Source organism: Podarcis muralis, chromosome 1 (genome assembly GCF_964188315.1).
Source record: "Podarcis muralis chromosome 1, rPodMur119.hap1.1, whole genome shotgun sequence".
Taxonomy (NCBI): domain Eukaryota; kingdom Metazoa; phylum Chordata; class Lepidosauria; order Squamata; family Lacertidae; genus Podarcis; species Podarcis muralis.
The window spans coordinates 4,208,672-4,232,535 of NC_135655.1; the positions used below are offsets into that span (position 1 = coordinate 4,208,672).

Below are 23,864 nucleotides of genomic sequence, written 5' to 3' on the forward strand. Positions count from 1 at the left end.
CAGACCTTGTTTCTTCTAATAAAGAGTTAAATTGCTCCATGTGATTTATTGCTGGCTCACTCCTGACAATAGACTTATTCTGCGTGTATGTGCTTAAACTTCTCTTATAGCAGTCCAAGTTGACCATTGCTACATCATTTTGAATTATGGTGCAGGTGCTGGAGGAGACTCTTGAGAGTCCCATGGACTGCAAGAAGATCAAACGTATCCATTCTGAAGGAAATCAGCCCTGAGTGCTCACTGGAAGGACAGATCCTGAAGCTGAGGCTCCAAGACTTTGGCCACCTCATGAGAAGAGAAGACTCCCTGGAAAAGACCCTGATGTTGGGAAAGATGGAGGGCACAAGGAGAAGGGGACAACAGAGGCCAAGATGGTTGGACAGTGTTCTCGAAGCTACGAACATGAGTTTGACCAAACTGCGGGAGACAGTGGAAGACAGAAGTGCCTGGCGTGCTCTGGTCCATGGTGTCACAAAGAGTCGGACACCACTAAACGACTAAACAACAACAACAACATCTTATAGGAAACACAGTGTGTGTGTGTGTGTGTGTGTGTGTGTGTGTGTGTACTATTTTGGGGCTGCGATTTCACAGATATTTTTCACTGTGATTTACTTTTTTATCGCCAATTTTATCGGTCTTTGCATTGCACAATGGATCTACTTTCTGTTTTCTTGTGCTCTGGTTCAGAGGAAGGGTTGGGTAGGAAAGCACCAGACGAAAGGGAGATGATTACAGAAGTTGCTCTGAAGTACAAAACAGAAACAAAAACCGCCAGACTAAAAATGGGAAGGAAACCACAATACCACAACTGTCAAGGTACTGACTACAAAGAAACAGTGGCCAAGAGAAGGTGGAAGGAGAGAGGGAAACGTTCTGGGGGAAGCCGACCTTTCTCCACAGGGGACGGCTGCAGACATTTCCTCTTGCCCGCTCCCACAATCTGCACATGCTCAGGGGCTCTAGAGCTCTGTCTTCAACCACCACCCAACTGGCCCAGTAGAAAAGCACCCTGGAGCCCACCTTGGATCTAAACCCTAGTTCCAGATTTTTTTCCACGCCCACCCACTTGGGCCCCGTGGAAATCCCCGCCCGTACTCACACTTGCGACTTGACAATTTCCGAGTGGATCTTGGCGACTCCGTTGACGGCATGCGAGCCCACAATGCAGAGGTGTGCCATGTTGATGCGCTTCATGCCTTCCTCTTCGATCAAGGACATCCGCCGGAGGCGGTCAACGTCCTTTGGAAACATGGCTGCGATTCTCTGAGCAGAGACAAGGAGGGAAAGACGGCTCAGGCACTCACAGCGCTCCAAAAGGATGCCGGAAGATGCCCAACCCAGTTCCGAAGCTCCCTGGAGAGCCCTCCGCATGACAGCAGAACCTTGAGCTTGAAAGAGGGGTGTCACAGAATCAGTATTTCTGCATTGCAGAGGGTAGGACTGTTAGGATTCTTTCCCCGTGTTGCAGTCATGGGATTGTTTATATCACATGACGGTGTATGTTTTCATTCCACATTGTGGGAAGTGACGGAGACAGGATGTTTTTATTACTGTGTTTCCGTGTTGTAGGATTTTTGTCCTTTTTTCTCCCCCCCCCCCCCCCCCGTTTGATGCTGATGAGGAAGGAGCTGAGTTAGAATGCTCCGAGTGTAAAGGTAAAGGGACCCCTGACCATTAGGTCCAGTCATGGCCGACACTGGGGTTGCGGCGCTCATCTCACTTTACTGGCTGAGGAAGCCGGCGTACAGCTTTCGGGTCATGTGGCAGCATGACGAAGCCGCTTCTGGCGAACCAGAGCAGCGCACGGAAACGCCGTTTACCTTCCCGCTGGAGCGGTACCTATTTATCTACTTGCATTGGTGTGCTTTCAAACTGCTAGGTGGGCAGGAGCTGGGACCAAGCAACAGGAGCTCACCCCGTCGCGGGGATTCAAACCGCCGACCTTCTGATCGGCAAGTCCTAGGCTCTGTGGTTTAACCCACAGCGCCATTATATGTAAATAAAGTAGTTTAGCCAAAATGCTGCGCTACTGAGTCTGTTACGCTGACTGCCCATACTCTGCTGTTCCGGAAGTGTGCTGATGCCTCTGAGGCATCAGTCGCTGTGATGTTTGGGCTGGAGAAAGATTTTGAGTCTCCCGAACGACCGACCAGGAGGAAGAAAACATGCCAGCCGGGCATGTGTCTCTGCCGGATTCCTACTCGTGTGTAGGACCTCCTGACAAGGACTAGATGGGTGTCCCTCCCAACCCTACAATTCTATGATTCTGTTCCCTGATTTGTATATTTTTTAGTTTGTGGGTTTCTTCCCCTTTATTTTATTAATTCATTCCTATGCCACCCTCTCAAAATACCGGGGCATTGCGTACAGTCATACCTTGGGTTGAAGTAGCTTCGGGATGAATATTTTCACTGCGCTCCACAGTGACCCGGAAGTAACGGAGTGCGTTGCTTCCAGGTTTCGCCGCTCGCGCAGACGCTCAAAATGACGTCACACACATGCGCGGAAGCGGCGAATCGCGACCCACGTAGACGTGTGGACGCGGGTTGCATTCGCTTCAGGATGTGAACGGGGCTCTGGAACAGATCCCGTTCGCATCCAGAGGTACCACTGTACACCACTTTGTATACAGTGAAACATAATATGCCACTAAAAACCAGTACAAAATGTTCATTAAAATAACGGTCTAATAATAAGAAAAAGCTTTTAAACAGTGGCATAGGCCAGTTGGCATAAAAAGGGACATCTGGAAGTCCAATAGTGAGGGTGGCTGCTGATCGTTGGCTAGGCAAGTATCCCACAGATAGGCAACACAAAATTCCTGACTTTTGTTAACACACAGGAAGACTTAACAGCGCTCTTCCAGATGATCTCAGAGATTGGGCTGGGATATAAGGGCTCAGGTGTTCCTTAAAGTATCCTGGACCCAAGTTGTTCAGGGCTTTATATATCAACTCAAGGTGCCACAGCACGACTGTTTCTGACTGGTACTGATGGAAGTTGTAGTCTTAAACACCTGGAAGGCACCAGGTTGAGGAAAGGTTGCATTGGAGCAGGCATAGGCAACCTAAGGCTTGGGCTTGGGGACCCCCGCCGCCCGGCTCCCGTGCACCGCGCTAAACCGGCGCGGAATGGAGCGGGGACCGCCTTCCGCGAAGCTGGGCGGCCTTCCATTGGCTGCAGGAAGCTCCTGCAGCCAATGGGAAGCCGCGCATGCCTCTTCCGTGCCGGAAATCGCATCTGCACATGTGCAGACACCGAAATCGCGCTCAGGCGCACTCATGCTGTGACCCACAGAGCGATCTCCGTGGGAGTTAAGGGGCCCATGGCAAGTAAACCTTGCTGACCTTTGCATTAGAGTGAGGGCAGGAAGCATGGCCCTCACTCCGACTTGGCTTCTGTTCTCCTCGGTTATACCTGATGATGCCTGAAGCCAAATCGGAGGGAGGGCAAGCCCTTCTTGCGCTGCCCTCTGGCACCCTGTGGGCAAGAGCAAAGCCAATCCTGGAATCCAGTGAGCCACTGGGGAGTGTGAGCTCCGCCCTAGGCAAGCAGGGCAAAAACATCTGCCCCATTAAATGGCTCTCCAGGAAATCACTTCCACTGCCCCCCGAATCACGGCACTGGGCTTGAAAACCAGAACTGGGAACACGGCGACACAGCCCTGCTTACGTCCAGGTGTCTCTGGTTGATTTCATAGATGATCTGCAGGTGTCTGGGCAGCAGTTTCTCCACCAGCTCCACCGGCCAGCGCTCAAGGGCTTCAGGGAGAACTGTGTGGTTCGTGTAGGCGAAAGTCCGCGTGGTGATGTCCCAGGCCTAGGATTTGTGAGAGTGAGAGAAGGACAGTGAAGTAGCTGTTGCAGGAATTTATGTATAGGTTAGGGGGGGGTTGCCCCTCCAGCAGATATCATGCACATGCAGCCCACTACCAAAACCAGCACAATCGCTTTTGTGACTTTTGTGATTTGTCCCCACAAAACACTTCATCACAGTTTCTTCCTATCTATTCAAAGGGCTTCTGCTGCACGATACCAAATGTAATAATTCACTGATAAATGCATCTCTGTACCGGCTCACAGGGAAAACTTCAGAAATTCATCTAGACATGTGAGCTCAGCTCCTCCGCAGCCCCTCTGCCTGAGTGATAATCCCTGGCATCCTGATACCTGAGTGCCAGACAGGTAGCCATCCCAGAAATAACAAACCCAGATGAAGAGACAAAAGGGTGTGATTCACTTGGCTGGGAAACAGGGAAATGTAAATATATTTTTTGTTCCACTTGATGGGTGTTTGGTGGAGGGAAGGAGAACCATGGGGCAGGGTCCAGGATGCTCAGATTACTGCCACCAGACCTCCCCTTTCATGATGTAACCGTGATGTATGAGTGATGTAGTGGGGGGGGGGGGAGGTGTAACATGGGGATTAGCAGCTAATAAAAGTTTGGGGGCTCTTTTGTTGGGGGCTTCCATCTTGTTCCACCTTGTGGCAGGTGGGAGTCCTGTCACGACAGTCTTCAATCAAGACCAAGCCTACTGGCTGCTGTTTTGCTCTGGTATTCCTGGCTGGTGTCCTTGTTTTTTGTCCAAGGGAGCCCTCAGATTTCTCAATTAACAAGCTCAGTGGCAGAGTATCTGCTTTGCATTGAGAAGGTCCCAGGTTCAATCCCTGATTGAATACATATTTTAAGGATAGAATAGATATTTTAAGTAGCCCAGATTAAAAGGGGAAAACCTGAACTCAGGGCTTTTTTGTGCGTGACAGCGCTCACTGGTACAGAGTGCCAGTGTCAAGGTTAAAAGGCACCCTGTATTATTTAAACATGGTTCTAGGAAGTTGGCAACTCGAATGAGGCAGAAGCACCATGGCTAACTTGTGCATTTGGCAACCTAGTAAGCCAATGCTTGCTTAGACATTTATGACATACCGTATTGTCCCGAATATAAGCCGCACCTGCAAATAAGCTGCACCTTTAAAATTTGGTGGCTTGGGGGAGGCTTTGGAGCTGCAGACGGGATGGGCACCATTGCCCCATGCTCCTGGGCTGCTCTCTGGAGGGCAACTGTGCCAGATGGGAATTTGAAAAAAATAAGTGTGGCTTATATTTGGGCCAATACGGTACATACGCCACTTTACTACATAGAATGCTTTTAGAACCAAGCCTCTTAATTCTGCTCTACCTTTTCCTTTGAAAGGAACTCAGGATAGACTGAAAAGCTACCATAATAGATGATGATTGCAGCTCACTACCAGTTTGTTCCAACCTTGAAGATAAGGAGTCCTGGGAACTGCTTAGAGACCGCATAGCAGAAAGAATACAACGGGTTTGTGTGTATGTTTGCATGGCTTTTGCTTGCAGAAGCTGCAAACAAAGAAGCAGGTGGGGCAGGTAGATAGGAGGTTTGGAGTTGAAGGTGGAGCAGCAAGGCCAGCGGTCTGAACTTTGCTGGACCTATGTCTCCATGCACGCAAAGAGGACTATGCGAGAGACACTTTGACCCCTACAGCTGGATCTGGGCAATGAATAATGCTAATGGCGTTCTGGTTCCTGGGGGAGAGGGCTTCATTCTGCACCCCATCTTTCTCTAAAAACCTCTCTCTCTCTGTGCACTCAAGCAGAGAAGGACACAGGGGGAACCCTCAAGGAGGAACACCTGTCTAAAGTACCTGCGTGTGGATTAGGGTGAATCTGATTAGCCACAACAACTCCTCCTGTCCGATTCCCCTTTCCCTTTCTGCAGGCTAACTCTCTGTTAAGGAAGAGGAAGGCCTAGTTGTGCAAAAGTTTTCGGATGGACTAGATGACTCTGGGGGTCCCTTCCAAGTTTACAATTCTACAATTCGCTACCACCAGCGACCAGCAGGTGGAGCCATTGTGAAAGACCTCAACTTGGTGGCACCCTTCCCTTGGCACATATTCTTCGCCCTGGAAGTCATTTTTTTTGAGAGTAGATCTGATGACGGGGGTGCAGCTAAATGGTGCTACCATGTGGGAAGGCCCCCACACCAATTCCACCAGCAAGACCTTGTTGTTGTTTAATCATTTACTCGTGTCCGACTCTTCATGACCCCCTGGACCAGAGCACGCCAGGCACTCCTGTCTTCCACTGCCTCCCGCAGTTTGGTCAAACTCGAGAACACTGTCCCACCATCTGTCGTCCCCTTCTTCTTGTGCCCTCCATCTTTCCCAGCATCAAGGTCTTTTCCAGGGAGTCTTCTCTTCTCATGAGGTGGCCAAAGTCTTAGAGCCTCAGCTTCAGGATCTGTCCTTCCAGTGAGCACTCAGGGCTGATTTCCTTCAGAATGGAGAGGTTGGATCTTCTTGCAGTCCATGGGACTCTCAAGAGTCTCCTCCAGCACCACAATTCAAAAGCACCAATTCTTCGGCAATCAGCCTTCTTGATGGTCCAGCTCTCACTTCCATACATCACTTCTTGTTGTTGTTTAATCATTTACTCGTGTCCGACTCTTCGTGACCCCCTGGACCAGAGCACGCCAGGCACTCCTGTCTTCCACTGCCTCCCGCAGTTTGGTCAAAGCCGTACATCACTACAATTCTACAATTCCCTACCACCAGCGACCAGCAGGTGGAGCCATTGTGAAAGACCTCAACTTGGTGGCACCCTTCCCTTGGCACATATTCTTCGCCCGGGAAGTCATTTTTTTGTGAGAAGATCTTATGACGGGGGTGCAGTTGAATGGGGCTACCACGTGGGAAGGCCCCCATGCCAATTCCAAGAGAAAGACCTAGAAGATCCCCAACGTACAGTTGCACCATTCAGATGAAAATATGAAGTTACTGTAGAAGAAAAGTGAGGAGGAATTAAAGAACCTTTTAATGAGGGTGAAAGAGGAGAGTGCAAAATATGGTCTGAAGCTCAACATCAAAACACTAAGATCATGGCCCCTGGGCCCATCACCTCCTGGCAAATAGAAGGGGAAGAAATGGAGGCAGTGAGAGATTTTACTTTCTTGGGCTCCATGATCACTGCAGATGGTGACAGCAGTCACGAAATTAAAAGACGCCTGCTTCTTGGGAGAAAAGCAATGACAAACCTAGACAGCATCTTAAAAAGCAGAGACATCACCTTGCCAACAAAGGTCCATATAGTTAAAGCCGTGGTTTTCCCAGTAGTGCGGTATGGAAGTGAGAGCTGGACCATAAAGAAGGCTGATCGCCGAATAATTGATGCTTTTGAATTCTGGTGCTGGAGGAGACTCTTGAAAGTCCCATGGACTGCAAGAAGATCCAACCTCTCCATTCTGAAGGAAATCAGCCCTGAGTGCTCACTGGAAGGACAGATCCTGAAGCTGAGGGTCCAAGACTTTGGCCACCTCATGAGAAAAGAAGACTCCCTGGAAAAGACTCTGATGTTGGGAAAGATGGAGGGCACAAGGAGAAGGGGACGACAGAGGACAAGATGGTGGGACAGTGTTCTCGAAGCTATGAACATGAGTTTGACCAAACTGCGGGAAGCATTGGAAGACAGGAGTGCCTGGCGTGCTCTGGTCCAGGGGGTCACAAAGAGTCAGACACGACTAAACGACTCAACAACAACAACCGTAGAAGAGGCATGGCCAAACCCGGCACTCCGGCTGTTTTGGGACTACAACTCCCATCATCTCTAGCTAACAGGACCAGTGGTCAGGGATGATGGGAGTTGTAGTCCCAAAAAATAGCTGGAGGGCCAAGTTTGGCTCTGCCTGCCTTAGAACAATCAGAGCCTTGCTCTACTTAGCTGGCCTTGCAAGCGTGGAGGGTGGTGCTGAGTTCAGGTTCTGCTCTTGAGGCTCCCCAAGAGGCACCTGGTGGCCACTGTTAAAACGGGGTGCTGGGCCAGATTGGCCTGATCCAGCAACCAGGCTCCAGCCCTTGATCCCTGGAAAGAAACAGGAGCAACATGAAAGACGGTTCCAAACCTTGTCCCACGGCAGCCTTTCAATGTCCAGAAACACTCTCATCAGCTCAGGGATGGCCATGGCGGGATGCGTGTCGTTCAGCTGGATGGCAACCTGCAAATGTAGAAGGAAGAACCGAACAATTAATTTGGACCTTCAAATTGGCCGGTTAGCTTCTAAGAGGAGAGATGCTGGAGGTTAAAGTCTACCTCGGACAAAACTCATTGCTGGGGTTTTCTGCCCCCTCCTCCCAGCTGTGCACAGAATGGTTCTTGCTGCTCTGCACATGCCCAGAGGAAATCATCACTAACATAGTGTCAGTTTGCATTTCTTAGTGCAGAAAGTATTGATCTGATGGGTAGAGATCTTTCCTAGTCTAATAAATTCAAGAGGGTTCTGGAAGCTTCTGTCCATGAAAGAAACAAGCAGAAGGTTCATGATGTTTGGGTTATACCTTCAGAGAAGCGGAGGACAACTGGTTTAAACTGGTTCTCTTATCTCTTACCTCAACATACTGTGATATTTCCTGCACTAGCATTTGGGAGCCAATTGTCCATTTTTAATTTTTTTAAAAATAAGGCCAGAAGGAGCCTGGGTTTCACTTTCTCTTTCTGTCTCCCTTCCTTCTGATGTGGTGTTCTGTACATAGTACGCTATAGTATTAAGGTTTTAGACTTATTATAAGTTACTGTAAGTTTAACTTAAATCTGCTGCAACTAGATTTCTTATGGAAAATGCCAATCCTGAATGTATTGGATTTGTGACTAATTATGCTAATTTGCCTTCAGTAGCAGTAAAGCTCTGCTGGATGAAATACAATTGCCTCTGGTCTATTTTCTGGGAATTCTGCAACATGTTTAAGTTTTTACTCTGCTAACTATACGTTGGAGCAGGCATAGGCAAACTCGGCCCTCCAGATGTTTTGGGACTACAACTCCCATCATCCCTGACCACTGGTCCTGTTAGCTAGGGATGATGGGAGTTGTAGTCCCAAAACATCTGGAGGGCCAAGTTTGCCTATGCCTGCGTTGGAATCTACTCTGGATCAATACTGAGTTGAATTCAATGACATATCGTATTTTTCGCCCTATAGGACGCACTTTTTCCCCTCCAAAAATGAAGGGGAAATCTGGGTGCGTCCTATGGGGCAAATGCAGGCTTTCGCTGAAGCTTGGAGAGCGAGACGGGTCGGTGCGCACTGACCCCTCTCGCTCTCCAGGCTTCAGGAAGACATCTGCAGCCTAGGCAGCCCTGCGGGAGGTCCTGCAGGGCTGTCTAGGCTGCGGATAGCAGCCCGCCGCCCGCCGGACAGACATCCGCAGCGTGGGGAGCCCTGCAGGAGTTCCCCGCAGGGCTCCCCACACTGCGGATAGCAGCCTGCCGCCCGGCGCGGGGCACCCTGAAGCAGAGCGCCCCTCGCGCCGGACAGACATCCGCAGTGTGGGGAGCCCTGCAGGAGTTCCCCGCAGGGCTCCCCACGCTGCTGATAGCAGCCTGCCGCCCAGCGGGCGGGGCGCCCCTCGCGCCGGGCAGACATCGGCCAGCCCCACAAGCTCGGGGGACAGCAGGGAGGCGCAGAGCTGCCATCCCGCTGTTCCTCGACCGGGTTCGGTTTCCCCGACCTGCTTTTGGGGGGGAAATAAATGGAAAAAAAATTCCTTTATTTCCCCCCCAAAAAACTAGGTGCGTCCTATGGGACGAAAAATACGGTATATTTGTCATCAGGAGATTGATGGCTCGCTCCCTCTCCCTAGCTACTGATGCGATAGTGTTACATGAGCTGTAACAATGTCTGGATATTGTTACATGAGCTGTTGGGGAGCTTTATGCTCACTAAAAAATTTGAGGTGAGTTAATTGCTGGTTTTTATTTAGCGTTATGATGAAGTGACACCATACTTTCAAATGTATTGTGACCGTACTACAGAACTAAGACCGTTTGGTTTTTATGTGAGTCGTTTCAGTGCAGATGCATATAATGAATTATGTAAATACGGCTGCATACATACCACAAATATAAAGCACCTTAAAAGAACCTGGCTTCCCCCAAATGCATCCTGGGAACTGAGGTGTGCTAAGGGTGCTGGGAGGGACGCGGGTGGCGCTGTGGGTTAAACCACAGAGACTAGGACTTGCTGATCAGAAGGTCGGCAGTTCAAATCCCCGCGACGGGGTGAGCTCCCGTTACTCGGTCCCTGCTCCTGCCAACCTAGCAGTTTGAAAGCATGTCAAAGTGCAAGTAGATAAATAGGTACCACTCTGGCGGGAAGGTAAACGGCGTTTCTGTGTGCTGCTCTGGTTCACCAGAAGCGGCTTAGTCATGCTGGCCACATGACCCGGAAGCTGTACGCCAGCTCCCTTGGCCAATAAAGCGAGATGAGCGCCGCAACCCCAGAGTCAGCCACGACTGGACCTAATGGTCAGGGGTCCCTTTACCTTTACCTTAAGGGTGCTGGGAACTGTGGCTCTGTGAGAGGTAAACTACAGGGATCTTTGGGGGAAGCCAGGTGCTTTAAATTCCTGCATTGAAGGGTTGGACTCTTCAGGCTCTACAATTCTATGTCGTGTACGTAGCCGGCATGACTACATCTTCCAGAGCTAAAACCCTTGCTATATATGTTCTGGGGCTGAATCCTGGCTCGACGTGGCCCCGCAGCCATGCATATTTCACAACCAAATGAAGGAAAGACGTCCTATTGAATTTCACATCCTCACTGTTGCAAACTGGTCATGTTGTGCAGATTCTCGTCTTCCAAAGCAACTACTCTATTCCGAACTTAAAAATGGAAAGCGTCATGCTGGTGGTCAACAAAAGAGGTTTAAAGACCCTCTCAAGGCAAATTTTTAAAAAATGTAGTACAGTGGTACCTTGGGTTACAAACGCTTTGGGTTACGTGTTTTCAGGTTGTGGACCGCGGGAAACCCGGAAGTACCGGAAAGGGTGACTTCTGGGTTTCGCTGCTTGTGCATGCGCAGAAGCACTAAATTGCGTTTGGGCATGTGCAGAAGTGCCAAATCATGTCACGCGTGTACGCAGACACGGCGCTGCAGGTTGCGGACGTGCCTGTGTCACGGATTATGTCGGCAACCCAAGGTTCCACTGTATAAACACCAACAACTTGGAACGCTTGCCTGCGAGCGCTCCAACTGGTGAGCAGCCTTTACCAAAGGTGTCATGGACTTTGAAGACACCCGAACTCAGGACGCAAGGGAGAAATGTACTAGGAGGAAGGCACGCTTGGCAAACCCTCACCGTGATCAACTCCCGCCTGGGAACCAACGTCCCCACTGTGGAAGGACATGTGGATCCAGAATTGGCCTCCACAGTCACTTACGGATTCCTTGTTAAAACTGTGTTTATGGAAGACAATCTTACTCGGCTACGAGGGATGGCCAGAGAAGAAGAAGAATTTTGTGTGAAAGCCAACATACACACACGCAAACACAAAACTACCTGGTCTGGAAAGGAATCAAAAGCTGTCCGGACGCTTTCGGTGCTCCCAAATTTGGAGGCTTTGAACCGCCGAATGATGTCCTGTAGGGTTGCAGCCACCACAAAGTATTCTTGCTTCAAGCGCAGCTCCTTTCCTTCGAAAAACTGCAAAGATGGAGAGGAACGTCCCATTGGGAACATTGATAATAAGACACACCAGGCAAGGTACTTATCTGTTGAACAGTGTGGCTTGTCCTAGTGCAGTCTTTGCCATAAGCTGGTGTCCCCCCCCTTCCAGATGTTTGGGCTCCAACTCCCATCACAACTGGGGAGTAGAATGGCAGCAACTGTGAATTCATTGCACAGGGCAACATGGGGGGAGGACTGCAAATCACTTTGTGTGTATAAAAACGACTGTAGAAATGTTAAAAAAATATACCTTTCATTTCCCAAAGCACTTTAACCTTTACTATTCCGTGAATAATCCAAAGGGAATTTTGGGGATGGGCGAGATATTTTATATTTGACTTCATTTAGTAATGGTTCTTGTTTTTACTTGTTTTTTGAAAGTTTCTGTGGTTTTTTTGGTTAACATTTTTTTGTGTTAAATATGTAGTCTGCAGTTGACCTGCTTTGTAAAGTTTTATTTCGAAATCTTTAAGATAATATTTTAGTTTTCTGTTAATTATGTTGCTTTGGCTGCATATGCCACATTTGACTTTCTTATGAGAAATGTTTGATTCCGGATTGTTTTATTGGTGTTTTAATATGCTGTAAACCGCTTTGAGGTTTTTCTTAAAAATATAAATCGGTATAGAAATGAAATAAATAATAATAATAATATTTGAGATGGGCTGATAACCGAAAGAAGTTTGGTGAAGCAGTGGCGTAGCGTGGGTTGTCAGCACCCGGGGCAAGGCAAGTAATTTGCACCCCCTAACCCGTGGATTTGCGCCCCCTAACCTGTGGATTTGCCCTAACCCCAGATGTTGCGCCCGGTGCGGCCGGCCCCCCCCTGCACCCCCCACGCTACGCCACTGTGGTGAAGAGAAGCAAAAGAAGGGTCTTTGGAATCAGAGGGCGCCCAGATGACACATAGCTGTGAATTAAACTTTATTAGTCAAGCATCTCTTTAACTGCATATCAAGTGTTAAGTGTGCGTTGCCATGGCACTTGTAGAATTTAGCATCAAGGGGAGGGGATAACTAGAGCTAAAACAAACAGTTGTTGAAATGATGAACACAAACTCTATGAAGTGGGCTAGAATTTTATTTTTTTAAAAATCTAAAAATCTTCTGGGGAAATTAAATGAGGGACTGAGCAAAAATTTTGGGTTTCGCAGAGATGTTGGCCACTTCACTCCATATCCTGACCCCCAAGGCGTGGACTGCAATTTTGAAATGCGAGAGATTCGTTGAACGGTGGCAGGCTTGAGTGTTTCGGCACTAGTTAAGGCATTGCAGGGATCTAGCACAATCTAACAGCCAATGAATCGGTTTCCATTTTCAAACCTGGTTGCCTGATTTTTTAAAATTATTTTTTAAGGAAAGAATTGCTGTCGCCACAAGGTAAGCAACTGTGTGCTCCTGGTGAAAGCTGTTCAAAGAGATGAAATTTGGATTTCCAGTCCCTAGAAATGTATATCACATGAATGGAAATTACCTTCGTCCTGATTCAACGCTCCCCCCAACCTCAACCTAAAAAGAATATTCCAAATTCATGGAGGGGGGGGGACCCTCTAGTGGAGGCACGTCCAACTCCCAAGAGACTGATCTACTCCCAGTATGAAAAAACTGGCACTGATCTATCCAGGATTGCACAGAGTTGCTGAGTTTTTTGGGGGGAGGCGTCATCAAAGTTGTTGATGTTTTTTTCCTGTTTTCCCCCCCTTTCTGACTGGCGATCGACCAGGATCCCAGGATCGACCAGGATCGACCATGAACCAGTAGATCGCGATCGACCGGTTGGACATGCCTGCTCTAGTGCTTTACAATGGTCATATTAACACAATAATAGTGGATCAGTGGCAGATTTATTCTGCTTTATTGGTTAATCTGTGATACTTCCCCGATGCTACCACATTGGGGGCTATTATAGCAAAACTATGCAGAATCCCACCCCCCCCCCACCCCGAACATTTGTGGCGTGAAAAGTTGCTGGGTTTCAGCAAGGAGTTACAGGATATTACCAATGGGAAGTGAAGCAGTTTGACCATCCCAAATCATTCTCAGGCCTAAGCAGTATGGTTAAGTGGGATCACACATGACTGCCCTAAAAGCATTTGGATGTTTAAAGAAAAAAACTCAGTATTTCCATCAGTTCCCCCCCTCCCCCATTAACAGCAAAGAAGCTAGGCTAAGCAATGGCACAGGTGTGAAAAATCAAGACACAAAAAAGGAATTCTAGGCTCGTTCTCACAGAGGCAGTAAACTTGTGTAGGCAGTAAACATTTCAGATACTCCTCCATATAAACACACACACACACACACCCTTCCATGTCGACAAATAGCATAACAGCGAGGGTAAGATTCCCTTTCCTTGAGAGGCTAGCTTTCTAAAGGCAGGGACTTTTAAGGTTTGGAGGAGGATCCCACCCAGCAACGCTCCCTCCACATTCAGGGGGACAATCTGGAGACAGGTTTGCCACCTCGGTGAGAATTCAAGAGCAGGGAGAAGCACAGAAATACGTCACAGGCGAAGGTTGGGGTGGTCAGGGAGCGATGCCAATGAATCTGCCACGCCAAAGTTACAGATCTACACAGAGCTCTCCTCACCAGGTGCGCCGGCTGCGGCAGCGAGGGGTGAACAAGACAATGTCAAGTGCCTGAAACAGCTCAAGGGCTGAGAAAGCAACAGGAAAACATTCGCACACGAAAGCCCCCCACTTTGTCTTTGAAAAACAACCCGGCACCCTCCTCTTAGAGCAAGCCAGTAACTACAGCATTTCCCAACAACTATTTGCTGCTTGAGAGTCTGAGTGTTTTGTTTCCAGTCCTCGTGGTCACGTCCAGGGCCGGATTTAGGTTTGATGAGGCCCTCAGCTACTGAAGGTAATGGGGCCCTTGATATGTCCAGCTGTCCTTTGTCAACAACAAATTGTCGCTGTTTTTTGTGTTGAATATAAGTTATATGGTAATTGATGGACCTGATAGGTATCTAAAACCATTTGCCCATGTTGCCATGCAACCAGAACATGCAGAATGTAAAGGTAAAGGGACCCCTGACCATTAGGTCCAGTTGTGACCGACTCTGGGGCGCTCATCTTGCTTTATTGGCCGAGGGAACCAGCGTACAGCTTCCAGGTCATGTGGCCAGCATGACTAAGCTGCTTCTGGCAAACCAGAGCAGCGCACAGAAACGCCATTTACTTTCCCGCCGGAGCAGTACCTATTTATCTACTTGCACTTTGACGTGCTTTCATACTGCTAGGTTGGCAGGAGCTGGGACTGAACAACGGGAGCTCACCCCGTCATTGCGGGGATTCGAACCGCCGTCCTTCTGATCGGCAAGTCCTAGGCTCTGTGTAGGCACCGTATATATAGAAAGGAGCAAACCAGTGATATTTGAGGGAGCAGGCGAGCAGGCGGGGCCCATGACTTACATCACAGGAGCCTACACAACACAAAACACTATTACTGTATGTAGGTTTTATTTTATTTGTTTTTTATCTTATATTTTGGAAATGTTCATTGTTTTCCTTTAATTTTTGGGGGGGTCCCCCAAGAGAGTGGGGCCCCAAGCTAGAGCTTGTTTAGCTTATACGTAAATCCGGCACTGGTGATGTCTCAGAGGAACAGAAGTCAGGAGGGCAAAGGACTGTCACCTTGTTTATTAATCTCGTGAGATGCCTTACGTTTAGGGGATTAGACCTACGCCTAAGTCCTTAAGAATGAAAAGGTTGGGGGGACCTATTAAATGTTCCACATACTTTGGTGCACATATAAACCCCAACAATGGTTTGCCATTATATAAGCTGAGCCTTGAGATGCGCCCCTTGTGAGCCCTGGTTTCTGTGAACATGGTAAGTAACCGATTCACACACCGTTGGCTGTCACATCTGACCCGAGAGACTGTTGCTCAGGTGGTCCCTCCAAAACCATGTCTGCCAACATGGTGTCGGCCCAGTATCCCTGAAGGTGCATCTTCACCCTCATCATTCTGCCCGACGCTGAGGTCCAGCGCCGAGGGCCTTCTGGCAGTTCCCTCGTTGTGAGAAGCAAACCTACAGGGAACCAGGCAGAGGGCCTTCTCGGTGGTGGCGCCCGCCCTGTGGAACGCCCTCCCACCAAATGTCAAAGAGAAAAACAACTACCAGACTTTTAGAAGACATCTGAAGGCAGCCCTGTTTAGGGAAGCTTTTAATGTTTAACAGACTATTGTATTTTAATCTTTTGTTGGAAGCTGCCCAGAGTGGCTGGGGAAACCCAGCCAGATGGGTGGGGTATAAATAAATTATTATTATTATTATTATTATTATTATTATTATTATTATTATTATTATATAACACATGTTTTAGGGACGCAGGTGGCGCTGTGGGTTAAACTACAGAGCCTAGGGCTTGCCAATCAGAAGGTCGGCAGTTCGAATCCCCGCAATGACGGGGTGAGCTCCCGTTGCTCGGTCCCTGCTCCTGCCAACCTAGCAGTTCAAAAGCACATCAAAGTGCAAGTAGATTAATAGGTCCCGCTCTGACAGGAAGGTAAATGGCGTTTCCATGCACTGCTCTGGTTCGCTAGAAGTGGCTTAGTCATGCTGGCCACATGACCCGGAAGCTTTACGCCGGCTCCCTCGGCCAAGAAAGCGAGATGAGCGCCGCAACCCCAGAGTCGGCCACAACTGGACCTAATGGTCAGGGGTCCCTTTACCTTTACCTAAAACATGCTTTGCAATCCTGGTTTGGTGGCATTGCACAAACCACAGTTTGATGCGGCAGCAACTTGTGGTTTATGTGATATTTGCAGAAGTAACTGACTAAACTTGGATGGGCAAAGACGAGATGAGCACCAGGCACATTTGTGTAAGGCAGCCTTCTCCAATCCGGTGCCCTCCAGATGTTGCAGATCATAATGCCCACCAGTCCCAAAACATCTGGAGAGCACCAGGTTGGAGAAGACCAAGTGAAGTCCAAAGCACAATCGGGAACAAGAGACAGATGATGCTTTAGGGAAGACCTGTTCCTGTCTGCAGCTAAAGACACAGGGAATGAAATTGCCGCTTTTGTGGGAGAGGTGAGATTTGGAGGTCTGGCACTGAGAGCTGCTCTTACAGAACACTCCAGACGAACAAATTTTGAAGCCTGCTTGAGGCAGACTCACAGCCAAGAACTCGGTGACAAAGCCCATTCTCAGATCTTTTATGAGGACGCTTTGTGCATCCAGAGTTATGAGCCTGCAAGAAGGTTCAAATCATTTCCTTGTTTGGTTCTGAGAGGCTGACACTCTCCCTCCCTCTCTCCCAAGCAACCCCTCTCACACATCTGCAAGAGGGAGGCTGCATTTCTGCACCCAGGGACTTACGTTATCATTTGGGTAAAGGACTCGGGAAATGTTCTCAGCCAAGTTTCTGTCCAGCACAGCCTGAATGTAATCGCCAACGTTGACTAGGAAAAGGGTTTGGGGAGGAAAAAACAAGCTGTCAACTTAAGAAATACAGGGTGTGTGGCAGGGAGCGTGCAGTCTCAGCTTCCTTCTTGTTCCCCTCCCATCCATCCACCTCAAGTTTCTATTTTTTTTTTAAATGATATTTATTGAAAAAAAGTTTTTTAAAATTACACACACAAAAAAAAAAAACACAAAAAAAACCAAGACAGAAAAATAAAAAATAAAACCACCATTTCTCAAATTCTCCACTTTCAATACCTTCTTTCTTTGACCTCCTCCTCCTCCCTTTTCTTGTATCCTGATTAATAAGAATCTCAGCAAATCCTTTCCTTAATTCATAATATTCTGTCATTCATCCACCTCAAGTTTCTAGTCCTTTGTAACGGTGACAATTTTCTTGGAAGCATTTGGTGACTAAAACCTCAGGCAGCTGAAAGGCGGCCAAAATGTTATAGAAATTTAACTGTGGCCCAACAGCTGACTTCTTTGAAAAGTGAATCCAGGAACCAGTTGGTCAGAGATGTGGCCGGCGGTGGGGTGGGGGGCGGGGAGCAAGGAGGAGGCTAATGAGAATTTTCCAATCAGCTATCTGACAACAGCTAGGCAGAGCAAGACAGTGAAAAGGGAAAGGAAACAAGGTGGCTATTTCTAGACACACTGTGACTACAGCCAAAAAAGAGGCCATTTATCCCTATCTCAAACATCCGAGCTCGATGAGTGAGATTGGCAGCAGTGTGGCTGGTCATTCCCCAAATTGTTGAGGCTCGTTTGACAACGACAGAAAACCGAACCTTTAGCGCCAACAGCCTTGTGGAACTCTCTCCCACTAGAACTTCAGCCTTCTGGGCCACCTTTTAAACACCTGCTGAAAACCTTTCTGTGGGATGTAATCCACTGGGAGCAGTCAAGTACAACATTTCTTGTTTTGCTAGAGTGGTCATGCAGGGGATGTTGGTCCAGTCAGTTGAACTTCCTGTTACACCTGGCTGGAACATCCTTCCTTGCATGTGACTAGTAGGTGGGCGTGACCTTTCCAGACCTGGTAAAAGGCCAAGTCACGCAAGCACCTCCCTCTCTTCATCTTCTTTTTCGTCCCGCGAACTTCCTGATTCACCTGGACTGTTCTGGTGGCCAGCAGTCCCGCAGGTTATCTCCCATATGGGGTAAACCTGTACATATTTGTAACTTTAAGCCGAAAGCCTGCCTTCAGGGATCACACACTGCTCTGCCTGATCATGAGTAAAACTACTTTTTGTCACTTATGAATAAGACTGCTGTGTCTTTATTCTTTTAGGAAGGATCAAAGGGGCCTTATCTTTGAACATATCTCAACCTGGGCAAGGCAGATTGAATTGCCTGTTGTCTTAAGAGGCTCACACGAGTTTGCAACCAGCTTTCTGCTGCATACCGTATTTTTCGCCCTATAGGACGCACTTTTCCCCCTCCAAAAATGAAGGGGAAATGTGTATGCGTCCTATGGGGCGAATGCAGGCTTTCGCTGAAGCCTGGAGAGCCCCACCGCTAGCCCCACAAGCTCAGGGGACAGCGGGGAGGCGCAGCGCGCCTCTCCCGCTGTCCCCTGACTTGGTTAGAAGGTTAGAAGCCTGCTCCTCCCCGTCGCCAGCCCCACAAGCTCGGGGGACAGCGGGGAGGCTTCCCCCTCCTCCAGCCCCACAAGCTCCCAGAGCTTCGGCATGGCTCTGGGTCCTGTTCTGGGGGCTGGCCCCCCGCGCCTGGGGGGGAAAAAATATTTCCCCCCCTTTATTTCCCCCCCCCAAATCTAGGTGTGTCCTATAGGGCGAAAAATACGGTAAGTAGGGGAATGTAACTCTGCTATATAAAGAAACTTGCTAGTGCGAGTTAGGAAGGATATTAATAATCAATATACCGTATTTTTCGCTCTATTGGACGCACCGGACCACAGGACGCACCTAGTTTTTAGAGGGGGAAATCAAGGAAAAAAATATTATTCCCCCCCAGCCCCAAAGAGCAACGGACAGGCTGCACGCAGCCTGTCCACTTCTCCCAGACCTTCTCGGGGCTGCGGGGGAAGCCCGGGTTCCCCCCCCCCCAGCCCCAAAGAGCAAAGAAGCCAAGACAGCGCGCGGGGTCCATAGCCGCACAACCTCTCCAGCCAGGAGCTAAACCTCTGCAGTGCAGCTAAAGAAAAAGACAAGGCAGCAAGCGCGATCCATCCCGCTCGCTGCCTTGGCTTCTTTAGCCTTGCGCAGCATCTTTAGTCTTGCGCAACGGGATGGATTGCACATGCTGTCCACCGGGGCTGGACTAGATGACTCCTGGGGTTCCCTTCCAACCCTGCAATTCTATGACCTCGGAAGGTGTTTGGGGTCTCCACCACTGGAGGCTTTTAAGCAGCGGTTGGGGGACCATCTGCCTGGCGTTCTTTAGCTGTGATTCCTACATTGTGAGGGGGCTGGGCTAGATGACCCTCGGGTGGCCCTCCCAACTCTATACAGTCCTACAGTTCTGCGGCAGGGGATCCACAGCCACTTCACACAATGCCCACTCCCAATTTTCATTGGAGAGACATGTGGCTTCACTGTCTAGGTAGGTACCCCCCTACCTGCCACACTTCCCCCACCCCACTTAAGCTGGGGGGGGGGGGAATCCGCTGAAGCCTCCAGCAGCGGAGGATCCATGGTCCCCTTCCTTCCCTCCTCCGTAGTTGCTTTGAAGGAGGAAAGTGGGAGAGGAGCTGCTTACACGAGTGTAAGCTGCTCCCCTCCCACATTGCCGCCTCAAAGGGAGCCCGGGAGGAGGGAATCTGCTGCAGCTTCCCCCACCTCCCGCAGAAGCCGCACGCTCTTTAAAGGGGCGGGGCGGCTTCTCCTGGCTTTTCTGGGAGGTGGGTGGATTCCCCCACCTCGTAGAAAAGCCTGCAGGAGCCGCACAGCCTTTAAAGAGGGCGCCGCTCTTGGGGGCTTTTCCCCCAGGAGGGAGAAGGGACTGCTGCGGCCAGTCAGTCCCTTCTCCCTCCTGGAGAAAAGCCCGCAAGAGCGCACGAAGCTTGTGTGCGGCTCTTGAGGGCTTTTCCCGCCTGCCTCCCCCCTGCATTCGCTCCATAGGACGCACACACATTTCCCCTTGCTTTTTAGGAGGGAAAAAGTGCGTCCTATGGTGCGAAAAATACGGTATCCTCTCCTGCCACCCTCAACATTCCCACACTTTCCAGGCCTACGCAGGCAATTAAGAATAGCTCCTAGTTGATTTCTGATTTTAACTTCTTGTATATGCTTTGTGTATTGCCCAGTTTTGTGTATAATTGTTGTACAGTGGTACCGCTGGTTGCAAACGGGGTCCGTTCCAGAGCCCCGTTCGCAACATGAAAAGCCCGCAACCTGAAGCGCAGTATCTGCGCGGCGTGATTTGGCACTTGTGCACATGCGCAAAGTGCAATCTAGCGCTTCTGCGCATGCACGAGCAGCGAAACCCGGAAGTAACCCTTTCTGGTGCTTCCAGGTCACCGCGGGACGCAACCTGAAAAAACGTATCATGAAGCAAATGTAACATGAGGTATGACTGCACACTGGTACCTCGGGTTAAGTACTTAATTCGTTCCGGAGGTCTGTTCTTAACTTGAAACTGTTCTTAACCTGAAGCACCACATTAGCTAATGGGGCCTCCCGCTGCTGCCGAGCCGCCGGAGCACGATTTGTGTTCTCATCCTGAAGCAAAGTTCTTAACCTGAAGACCATTTCTGGGTTAGCAGGGTCTGTAACCTGAAGCGTATGTAACCTGAGGTACCACTGTATATGGTTTTAAGAAAAGCAGTATATAAATATTCTTGCAAACAGAACAAAAACACTTACAGTCGCGGAGGTTGAAATCGTTGGGAGCCCGAGCTGACCACAATCTCATGGTGTTGACCGTGTTGTTCATGTAGCCAGGAATTGGGGTGTCGTAGGGCAAAGCCAGGACCACCTGGGGAGAGAAAAGGCCCAGGGGCATCAGCTGTGTTGCAATTTCTGTTCTCATCCTGAAGCAAAGTTCTTAACCTGAGGCACTATTTCTGGGTTAGCAGAGTCTGTAACCTGAAGCGTCTGTAACCTGGAGCATCTGTAACCTGAGGTACAGCTGTATAATGTGTGTTTATGTGTTACTTTCACTGATCTATGCAAGCTTTTGCACACATTACTTGGTTAAACATTGGCACTGCAAAATTCAGGGCAAATTTCAAATGAAAATCATGTTACAGTGGTACGTTGGTTCTCAAACTTAATCTGTCCTGGAAGTCCGTTCCAATACCAAAGCGTTCCAAAATCTATGGGCATGCTTTCCCCATAGAAATTAATGCAAAATGGATTAATCCGTTCCAGACTTTTAAGAACAACCCCTAAAACAGCAATTTAACATGAATTTTACTATCTAACGAGACCACTGATCCATAAAATGAAAGCAATAATCAATGTACTGTATTATAAAATAAATAAGATGGTATTGTAGATGATATTATTTTTTCTTATCTGTACTGATGATAGTCATTGTTTGGATGAGGGGCTTTATATATATATATATATATATATATATAATAAATTTTTATTGGTTTTCCGAACACAAAATAAAAACAAACAATACACAATACACAAATATACAAACATATAAACATGTATAATTTCATAATCTTATTTTCATACACCTTACTTCCCAGACTTCCCCATACCTCCCCTTTTCTGCATCCTTGTTTTACATTTCTTCAGCAACTCCTCCAATTAACTAATTATTCAATTCAATTTCTTTTGAGTTCTTCTTTAACTTATTGATTACAGCTGCAATTCTCTATTTCCCAATTCCTTGACATCTTAACACTCCTCAATTTTACAATGGATGAGGGGCTTTTATCCATTTCCGCAGTCACACAATCAATCAATCAATCAATCAGTCAGTAGCTGAACTGGGTTCCACAGAGTCACAAAAACAAATTAACCGAAAAAGCCTCAAAAACAAAAATGCAAAATAGCAAAAACAAAATCGCCAAACTTAATCTGTTTCGGAAGTCCGTTTGACTTCCAAAATGTTCCGAAACCAAGGCGCAGCTTCTGATTGGGGCAGGCGCCCTGAAAACCATAGCCGTCAGCCGCATCGGACATTTGAAAACCAGAACACTTAATTCCGAGTTTTCGGCGTTTGGGAACCAAGGTGTTTGGGAATTGGGTTAAGTACTTAATTCGTTCCGGAGGTCCGTTCTTAACCTGAAACTGTTCTTAACCTGAAGCACCACTTTAGCTAATGGGGCCTCCTGCTGCTGCTGTTGCGCTGCCGAAGCGCGATTTCTGTTCTCATCCTGAAGCAAAGTTCTTAACCTGAAGCACTATTTCTAGCTTAGCGGAGTCTGTAACCTGAAGCCTATGTAACCTGAAGCGTATGTAACCTGAGATACCACTGTATTGGTTCAAGAAGAGCAAATCAGGTTGTTTCCCATTAAAACGGAAACAGAATCCAATCTACAGTGGTGCCCCGCAAGACGGAAAACCCGCTAGACGAAAGGGTTTTCCGTTTTTGAGCTGCTTCGCAAGACGAATTTCCCTATGGGCTTGCTTCGCAAGACGGAAATGTCTTGCGAGTCTTGCGATTTTTTCTCGCTTTCCTCCCCCTTTTTCTAAGCCGCTAAGCGACTAATAGCCTTTTAGCAGCTAAGCCGCTAAGCCTTTAATAGCCGCTAAGCCGCTAAACCGCTAATAGCGCTAATCCGCTAATAGGGTTGCTTCGCAAGACGAAAAAACCGCTAGACGAAGAGAATCGCGGAACGGATTCTTTTCATCTTGCGAGGCACCACTGTATCTCCCTTCCCTAATGGGTGAGGCATATTAGGCCACCCAGTAACCTTCTTGGCTGTGGGGAGTTGAACTTCCTCCCTCCCCACAAACAAGACCATGGAGGTGCTCCCTCTCCCAGTACCTGGGTGTCAATCCATCTCACGCCGGTCTGGGTGTGCTCCACCCTTCCATAAAAATGAATGGGAAGCATGTATTCTGGGCGGGCTTTCTCCCAGGGGTTCCCGTGTCTTAGCCAATCGTCAGCTTCTTCCACCTAGAAAGAAAAAACTGTCAGGATGAGCATGAGAAGGAGGAACAAGACAATACCATGTCACAATCAGTGTCATTCACAGAAATGACAATACAGTACAGAGGAACAGTTGTGCACAAAAACACATATGGAACGGACTCCTTTATAGTGTTATATAGCCCCTAAATTCACATCCAGTGTTTGGTTAAGCTTGGAGTTTAAAGAAATGTTCTCATAACATTTTATACAGTAAGAGGATTGATAACAACATGTGAATAATCAAGCATTTTTGAAATCATGACCGCCATTCTTATCCTCCCAAAATATATCCCACCTCCCCTTTAAAACTAGCAGGTTAGTAACTATCGCAAGACAAGTTTCAAGAAAAAGGTTCCCTGCCGATTTGGTTTTGCTTGGAGTTCTTTAAGGCAGACCAACCTATTCTTCATTCATCTTCGCCACTCCCTTAACACTCTAGTTTTCTAGCAATTTGTACAACAAGTATGTAAAAAAAATTGGGGAGGGAATTGGCAAGGAACTGAGGACTACATGTTTGGCAATGCTGGTAAACAGTTCTGACCCGGTCTCATTCATACATGCAGCTTTGGCCCATAAGCAGAGGGTGACAAGGAGAACAGAAGACCCAAAGGGATGGGGTCATAGCTGTCAACCGTCCCTTATTTGGCGGGAAAGTCCCTTATCCCAGCGCTGTCCCGCTGCTGTCCCTTATTGATGATGTCCCTTAAATTTCCCAGGTTTCAAAGGAAGCAGCTCCTCTCCCTCCCTCCCGGCCGGCCGGCCAGGGAGGAGGGAGGCTCCAACTGTGTTGCTTGGCTGCGTTGCTCACCCAATAAGGAGTCTAAGAACGACTGGGGGGGTGGAGCTTGCATGCCTTGTGCCGCTCA

At 48.4% G+C, this 23,864-nt stretch overlaps 1 protein-coding gene across 1 annotated transcript in view; it reads right to left on the reverse strand.

The window, feature by feature from the left end:
• PYGL (glycogen phosphorylase L) overlaps positions 1–23,864 on the reverse strand; it is a 60,869-nt gene that overhangs the window by 15,883 nt on the left and 21,122 nt on the right. Inside the window, exons 6-12 of the mRNA XM_077935618.1 lie at positions 22,852–22,983; positions 20,766–20,877; positions 16,852–16,934; positions 11,356–11,499; positions 7,924–8,016; positions 3,676–3,822; positions 1,103–1,266 (exon numbers count right to left, since the gene is read on the reverse strand). Coding sequence (XP_077791744.1) covers positions 1,103–1,266; positions 3,676–3,822; positions 7,924–8,016; positions 11,356–11,499; positions 16,852–16,934; positions 20,766–20,877; positions 22,852–22,983 — 875 coding nt within the window. The remainder of the gene's footprint in view (positions 1–1,102; positions 1,267–3,675; positions 3,823–7,923; positions 8,017–11,355; positions 11,500–16,851; positions 16,935–20,765; positions 20,878–22,851; positions 22,984–23,864) is intronic.